This window comes from Leptinotarsa decemlineata, unplaced genomic scaffold (genome assembly GCF_025532065.1).
Source record: "Leptinotarsa decemlineata unplaced genomic scaffold, Ldec_3_MD MMD2_tig00026354_RagTag_RagTag, whole genome shotgun sequence".
NCBI lineage: Eukaryota > Metazoa > Arthropoda > Insecta > Coleoptera > Chrysomelidae > Leptinotarsa > Leptinotarsa decemlineata.
In genome coordinates, this window is record NW_027412702.1 from 12,025,548 (window position 1) to 12,034,120 (window position 8,573).

The 8,573-nt window shown below is 32.6% G+C and overlaps 1 protein-coding gene across 2 annotated transcripts; it reads left to right on the forward strand.

Annotated features, from left to right (window-relative positions):
- Positions 1–1,848: 1,848 nt before the first annotated feature.
- On the forward strand, positions 1,849–7,969 carry LOC111511667 (myotubularin-related protein 9). Of its 2 annotated transcripts, none has more exons than XM_023167710.2 (7): positions 1,849–2,118; positions 2,184–2,620; positions 3,420–3,706; positions 3,790–3,984; positions 4,037–4,261; positions 6,845–7,040; positions 7,097–7,969. In XM_023167710.2, the coding sequence occupies exons 1-7, from the start codon at positions 1,972–1,974 to the stop codon at positions 7,260–7,262; spliced, it is 1,653 nt and encodes a 550-aa protein (XP_023023478.2). In that variant the 5' UTR covers positions 1,849–1,971; the 3' UTR covers positions 7,263–7,969. The 2 variants fall into 2 exon arrangements, with proteins under 2 accessions (XP_023023478.2, XP_023023470.2); XM_023167702.2 differs by having other exon boundaries at positions 1,850–2,118; positions 3,763–3,984.
- Positions 7,970–8,573: the final 604 nt, after the last annotated feature.

Consider the following 8,573-nt stretch of genomic DNA (forward strand, 5'->3'; position numbering starts at 1 on the left):
TGAATGGACCAACCCGTTATTTGATGAAAATCAAATATACATTATGATAATTACACAATTTTCACTAACATTTTTTAAATTCTGGACGCTTTTCGCCAACACCGCAGTTCAGTAGTATTAACTGGTTACAGTCAACTCTGGCCATTCACAAATTATTGGCAGAACTACACAAATTTGAATTATGTATTATAACGAATCAACAAAAATATAGTCATGAACCTGACATAATTGAAATTAATTCCATCATTCTTACGAACCTCTGTAACAGAGAGGAGAATGAAAAATACTAATATAAAAGGATTAGTGGTCAAACCAATGTTCCATTACATCAAACTAGTGGACATGAAATGTACCTGAAATATTGGTTCGCAAAATATCATATTTGTTATTTTATCAAAATCTCAAAATACCTGTTGGGAAAGTATTGTTGTGAAAATTGACCCATAAGTTGGAAAATATCAAACCGGTAGTCGAATTCTAAACCAACAGTCGAAAGTGAAACAATTTTCAATTATTGTGACCGTCCAACAGCTTTCAGCGGTAAAAAGGGCAAGACTTAATTATTTGCGAACCAGAGGGAAATGTGTAGATCTGTTGATGATAACTGTTGAAGTTTATGCAGTTGTAAAGCATTCAGATTCATTTCTACAATCTATTATCATAATGAGGAGAAACCATTGAGACTTTTGTTTCAGTTTTTACGTATCCAATCTTACTTCTTGTGTCTGGTACCTAATTAGAATACAATATAAAAAATCGTCTGTCTTGTTTTTTCGTTAACCCGCTGTCGTCCCCCTACGAACGACAACTCTCAAAAGTCGAAATTTGTGAGAGCTGAAGACTAACGTGTGATTCCCAACACGGATGATGATAATCGCTCAAACATGCATGTTTTTCATGTACTTACTTGGAGTCACCTTTGTCGATGTCTTGGGGAAAAGTTCAACATGGACACATTTTCTGATACATACTGTAATAATAACACTGATTATATTGCACATCAATTAAATTTACTAGTCATTATGAAGAGTTTTTACACTTCTATAATGATGTTAATAATATTTATTGACCATTAATGATGAATATAATTTGCAGTGGTAAGTCTCAGATAAAGGCATTGAATTACAACTATAATATTATATATAACTCATATGCATACCGCCAAATAAGAATGTCAAATATAATATAATAAAAATAAAACTTTATGTAGATTACATATAAGCTAAAAGATAACAATAACAAATGCATTCTGATAAAGTTATACCATCATTTAAAATAAACTCCTGTGAAAGAGTATTAAAATAAATAAATGTAACAACGAATGAAAAAAAGAGGAATGAAACTTTCTATGTTTTTTACCACTTTCATTTGTAACTAACGTTTCAATAAACTCCTACAATTGTATAAGTTTGAAAATGTCCGTATAGGACGAAACTGCAGTAACGTTAGTTATAAATAAAAGTGGTAAAAAACAGAAAGTTTCATTTCTCTTTTCTTCATTACAATTTCCTACCACGTAGTAACGGCTACATCCATCAATTTATTGTAACAACGGATATTTGAATGTTTTAAACTACGGCAATATCAATTATTTCCTGGAGAATAAAGTTTATATTATCAAACCTATATCTATATCTACTCAAAACACTAAATTTTCATGAATTTAGAAGACTTAAAGGTTTTTAAATAATAGCTGTGAGAACGTATGTCTAATGAATTCGTCAAGAAATTGAACTCAATACTTTTTTCTGCTTTGAAATACGTAGTTTTACAAGTAAATCTTCCACTTCAACGGTTCTTTTTGGTAGACACACCCATTTCTTCTTCTTTTTTCGGTGATGCAGAATGCTCAAAATTTTGACGTTTACTGTCAATTTCTTGGGGGAGGCTCGAATGTGTTGCCGAGGTTCTGCAAATTCAAATAGTGATAAATATGGATAAAAAAAAGTGAAACAAACATAATTGTTGGCGATGGAATTCGCTGAACTGATAATTACACCAAAACTAGATGGAGTCATTCTTCACAGCCCTTTTCATGATCCTGTAGACGGCACTCTTTGCATAACTGGGCATCATTTGATTTTATCTTCGAGAAAAGAAGACGTTCAAGAACTATGGGTAAGAATATTCGAAATTATTTTATGTATTCCATCAGATAAGAAGCGAGACAATTTTTTCAACAGATTTTACACCAATGCATAGATTTAGTAGAAAAAAAATCATCTGGCAACAACACAACTCAGAACGGAGGTTCAATTATTCTCAAATGTAAAGACTTCAGAGTTCTTCAATTAGATATCACACAATCGGAAGACTTTCATAACGTCTACCTGTCTATCCAACGACTGTCCAACTTAGAAAAACCAGAATTGCTTTATCCGTTTTTCTATAGGCCCATGTACAGTATGTTGGAAGACGGATATACTCTGTTTGGACCTGAAATGGAATTCCCAAAGCTTATAGCTAGTGATGAGTGGAGAGTATCGCAAGTTAATAAAAATTACACAGTTTGCAGTACTTACAGCAATACTTTAGTAGTCCCTAAAGGAATAGATGATGAAAGTATTGTTTCCGCAGCAAATTTTCGAGAAGGTGGTCGCTTTCCTATCCTCAGCTACAGGTAAAACACAAAAGTTCTATATTTCCAGAATATCGATATTTCAAATAAACTTTGAAATATATTTTCTCATCGACCCAAAATAGTTGGTTGAGTAACAGGATCAAATGTTTTCAGAAAAACAATTTTTTCTTGTCAACTTTTCAAATTCAATAAATTTCTTTAGGGCTAAAGAAGACAATAGAATGCTCGAAACCAAGACTACACAAATGATGAATCAAACTAATAAATTCTTTTTTTACTACAGTGTTTTTATTTTTCATTATGTATCTATGAAATATCTGATGGTTTTCAAAATAAATTTTTTCTCCTTTTAATGTGCATTGTATGTATTTTCAAGTGTTTCACTTATTTAATTTATGAAAATTATATTTTTATTGTTAATAATTTATATTTTGAATTGTATATTGATCATTTTTTTCTGGTGAGGGAAAATCACTTTTAATACATTCATTTCACGATGCAGGTTCCAAATTCTACTTGTCAACTTTAATTTACTCACACAATTGTATAACTTAAACAATTCTCAACTTATACATTTGTATAAGTTTGAGAATGTCCATATAGGACGAAACTGCAGTAACGTTAGTTACAAATAAAAGTGGTAAAAAACATAGAAATTTTCATTTCTCTTTTCAATTATAATAATTATTTCAAAGTTCATTAAGAGAGTAAAAACATATGTTTTTACTCTGATTCTTGATTTTCGTCAAATATATCATATATAATAGACTAAAAAATTTGTACCAAAACTGAAAATGATTTGATTATGAAAATTTCAATGAAGTAATTGAAATTACAGACACGAAAATGGAACCGTTCTTCTGCGCAGTGGACAACCAATGCTTAATAACTCAAGTAGAAGATGTAGGGCAGACGAGAAAATTTTAAACTCTGTTTTGGGGCCTTATAAAAAGGGCTACATAATTGACACTAGAAGTCCCACTTACATCAGCAACTGTAAAAGTAAAGGAGGCGGTTCGGAGCCTGAGGGATATTACAATCAGTGGAAAAAAGTCTTCAAGCCATTGGATAAGATTTCCAAGTGTGAAGGCTCCATCATGGAGCACCTATCTAAAATGATAGAAGGTAAGGTACATGTGCGGTAGTTCAAGCATACTTTGCTAGTGTCATTTAATCTGCAGCTTGTAACGATGGGAATTCTAGCGCAGATAAGTGGTTGACTCGTACCAGTCAATGGCTGACGCATATTCAGAATGCTCTAAACGCAGCTTGCCTGGTTGCCCAATGCCTGGATAAAGAAGGTGCATCTGTACTTGTTCATGGTTCCAGTGGTCAAGATAGTACTTTAATCATAACTTCTATTGCCCAAGTCATACTCAATCCGGATTGCAGAACAGTGAGGGGTAAGTCTGGCTTGGAGCCTTTTGTGTTGATTGATGAAACCTATTTTTCTAGGCCTCCAGGCCCTGATAGACAGGGAGTGGCTACAAGCTGGGCACCCCTTTCAAGTGCGTCACCAGAAATTGTGCTTTTCCAATTCAAGGATGAAAGGAGTTCAGCCGACGTTTTTGATATTCCTTGACTGCGTTTACCAATTGCATTATCAGTTTCCATGCAGCTTTGAATTCAAAACTGACATGCTTATTTTGCTGTTTGAACACTCTTATTTCAGTCAATTTGGTAGGTAAAATTTGTGTAATTGTTGTGAAATTGAAAGCTTGTAATAGAAACACTTTTATCCAAATCAGAACTCCCCACAAGCTATGAGCCCCGATACTAGTAATCAGATACAGATAATTTATTCATCATTGAAGTTTTTTACACAATGGTACAAAACTTATCAGACTAGTCAAAACATATGGTATTACAACTTATAAAAACATTATAGAGCTCACAAGAAAATATGAAAAACAGACAGTGCACCAAACAGGGAGGTACTCCTCTATTGTATAAAAATTATTTTCATTAAGGTAATTGAATAATGTTGTTTTGAAGGTATTAAAATTTTTTATTTCACCAAAGATCCTATCGAAACGGTTATAACATAGAATTCCTTGGTATTTTGGAGAATTCTGTCCCACACTAAGCCTAGAGAATGGAAAGCGAATGTCATTTTTATTCCGTGTTTGGTGTTGGTGAATTTCACGATATTTTAGTAAAATGAAAAAATACTACCCCCCTTCTTACTTTTGAACAAATCAAGACATCAAGGCGATCTTACAAAATTAACACAAAGAAACTCATTTTTAGTAGTTTGTACTAAGATGAAAAATGATAATGTGGCACGACTCGCCACCAAAATTCAATACATTTTTTTAAATAGAAATTGTGGTTCTTGATAGTGTGGTATCATTTGTCACTAACTGAGCACTATCTATTTTTTAGTAGAAAGAATGGTCTTGTGATATCTATTTATTAGAATTTTCAATTCTGTATTCAAAACTGGTTCATTTTTTGAAATCGAACCAGCTATTCCCGAGAAATTACCAGTTTAATATTTTTTGCAAATGATAAATATAATTTCGATAAACACACTCTAGAGTATTATCTCATAATTTTCATCATTCACTTCATGACAATTATGAAATTTGTTTACAAATTTATTTCTTACTTTATGAATGGTTCTAAGATAACTTTATTAAAAGCATTCTTATTCTAGTAATGAGTTCTAGAATGGACTGTAATGAATACTTCAGATTTCACAAATCTCCTTGAAAAGGTCATATCAGGTGATCTAGCAGGCCAATCTAAGATCAGTCACTCTCAAACCAACCCGTCTAATGTTCAGCACTATTTTGCTTGAAGTGTCATATCAGAAACTAACCATGAGTGCTAGTGAAAAGCCAGGAAAAAATTCCACAGTACGGTGGCCCTCAAACAAGACAAATGATACTCATGTAGTGGACGATGGTTGTGAAAATTCAACTACTTCATTTGAATTTGCTTGAACTATTTCATAGATCTAATAAGATTTTGCAGCATATTGCTTTACAGAGGATCAAGTAAATTCTTCAAAAAATATTGGTCCTACATTGTGGTTGAATAATATGGTCCAACAGTATGTAGAATTTTTCATATATTCAGTGGGCATACTTGAAGACTGGCTGTAAATCAAATTAACTGAAAGAGCAATTTGTTCAGGCCAGTCTCGACTTACCTACATTGTAGGTTATTAGACTGACACCTATCAGAAAACAACTATTCCCCTGGCTAATACCACTGAGGGCGTTGGATTATATCCAACAGGTGTCAGTGCAGGAATCTTCACAGTATTAGCCAGGGGAATATTTGTTTTCTGATAGGTGTCAGTCCATCAACCTGCAGAGTAGGTAAGTTGGAACAGCAGTGGGTCCACAGTTGGATTCCTTTGGTAATCAATACTCGACTAAAATAACTAGTTGGTAATGCAACTTATCATCAATGATTGATTCCAAAAAGATTTTTTATTCAATGAATTATTAGAAATCTTAAAAAGAATTATGAAAAGCCCATCTCTCACACGACTTTGATCAGATTTCTCAAGTGGTTCAATTTGTTTAAAAACCTGCAGACTTATACTTCATCAGAAATAACTTTAATAATTATTTGGAGTAACGCTATAATAGTTCAGTTGGAAATATTCTTCAGAATGAACACATGAAGGTACTTTGTGTTATCATCTATTGTTTTGTTTGCCCTATATTGTTTACCTTATAAGAAACTGTACATTTTGATCTACTTGATTTTCCACTCTCGTTTTCTTTTTTTTCTGTATGTACTGCTGATAAAATTGTTTTTGAATTTTTTCACACTTTTTAAGGAACCGCATACAGATTATTATAATAGCTTATATTTGAATCAATTTGCCTTTTGCAAAAAAAAAAATAGGAATTTGCTTACTAACTCTTTTAAGGTGGTATATAATACCAGGCAAAACATTTTAAATTATTACTGCCTTCTTTAATCCTAAAAGAATCAATTATTTACAATGGACAACCACATTTCGGAAAACAAATTGAACATATTATTAAATTGATGGATGTAGGCGTTACTACGTGGTAGGAGATCATGATGAAAAGATAAATGAAAATTTCTATGGTTTTTATCACTTTTATTTGTAACTAACGTTACTGCAGTTTCGTCCTATATGTTGTTTGAGTTTGAGAATGTCCATATAGGACGAAACTGAAGTAACGTCAGTTACAAATAAAAGTGGTAAAAAACATAGGAACATATTATTATTATTACACTTTTGTTATAAAAAAAAGTGTGTGTTGCTTTTAGGTACATTTTTGGGTAACTGTGAATCGGAACGAACAAACATAGAACTGAACAAAAAAACCACCAGCTTGTGGTCATATCTTAACAGACCCGACGTCCTAACCTCTCTATTGAACCCCATATATGATCCCAACAAGTCACCGATATGGCCTAGTGTTGCGCCTGTCAGTATCGTTTTGTGGGCAGATCTCTATTTAAGGTGATTTATTTATTTATTCATTTGTCTTCTTTTCTCAAGTTGTGTTGTGTTGTCAGGTGGGTCATAGATCAACAACAGAACAAAAAAGTACTGGTCAAGATACAAAAACTTGTCCAGCACAGCAAGGATCTCAGAAGTACGGCCGTGAAGTTAAGAAAACAACTTTTGGACAAATTGAAGGAGTACGAGTCCTTGGCCTCAGAGTGTAAAGAAGAAGAGTGAGCCATATTCAGTCCCTACAGGACCTATTGGGTGCTAACTTGTAATTAGGACAATCCTATGATGTTGAGAAAATCTTAGAAAATGTTTTCAGCTTTTTATACAAATAACATGAACAACTTGCCATTCTTCAAAAATTGAAATACTTGTTGATAGTTTTCTAAGGTTTATCTGGTATCTTCATATCAGTACTCGGTCAATTTTTATTGGAGCCTAGGCTCTAGATGAATCATCAACATTCCTCGGAAAATTTTAAGTCAATTGTACATATTTGGCAGTATCGATGCATGAATTTCCATTGCCTCTTTCCATTGCAAGTGTGCTCAATTCCCGAACTTGGTCATATTTTTCAAAATATTCATGGCTCTACCCTGGTGTCAATTGTCAAAATGAAGCCATTATGTGATAAAGTCAATTCCCCTTTATTTACAAATCAGTGCGAACAAAAGAGTGATGATCTCCCTGTAGTCTGTCCATTTTCATACTACTTTCTCAAGTTATATTTCATGCAAAATATTGTTTAGAAACTTATTATTGTTAAGGCTGCCACATTTTTGGTAGTTTATGCCAGGAACGTTTATAGAACTTTTACTTTGCATTATGTAGTTTAGTGAAATAAAAAACATTTCTAGAGATGATTTAAAATTTATTTTATGCATGAAATATTTATTTTCCATTTTTAGATCTCCATTAAATGGATAAAACCATGATTCAACTGAGTTTTATTAAACGCCAATAACAAAAAATTTTATTAGGATTGTCAAAATTCAAATTTGTGTAGAGGAAAACTTATAGTGGTTAACACCCAAAACATTTTTTGGGTTAAGTTTTTCTTTTTCCAGCTATACTTTTAATATACAGGTCAAAAATAAGATAAAAATTATCAAAAATTCAATATATTGGGAAAAAGCTTTTTGGCTTTCTACTTCCCTATTTTCATACAAGGAGTGTGGGAATCTTCCAAATGGAAATTAGTAATATAAAAATAAAGCTAATTTCATTATCTGACAGAAATAAAAAGTGAAAACTATCGAGGAGAGATACAAAAGTATATGTGGTCTACTTAAATAATCATCTGCAGACCGTGGTCTGCAGGTGATCTACTTGAATAATTTCAGCATTATCCTACTGCTAGATGAACGAGGAATATCTGTGAGACTAACCTCTGTGAGGTATCTAGTATAAATGTCTGTTAGATATAATTCAATATCCAGTGTGGTATTAGCCGGGGAAGTAGTTGTTTTCCGACAGACGTTTACCAGAGCCTACTGTGTAGGTAGTTGGGAGAGATTAATATTTCGAAATATTTATTGT

Excerpts from the sequence above, each read along its gene's own strand:
- LOC111511667 (XM_023167702.2), top strand. The coding sequence starts at position 1,972 with ATGGAATTCGCTGAACTGATAATTACACCAAAACTAGATGGAGTCATT. Across the intron at positions 2,119-2,183 it reads AAGACGTTCAAGAACTATGG|ATTTTACACCAATGCATAGA; the intron begins GTAAGAATATTC and ends TTTTTTCAACAG. Across the intron at positions 4,262-6,844 it reads CTCTTATTTCAGTCAATTTG|GTACATTTTTGGGTAACTGT; the intron begins GTAGGTAAAATT and ends TGTTGCTTTTAG.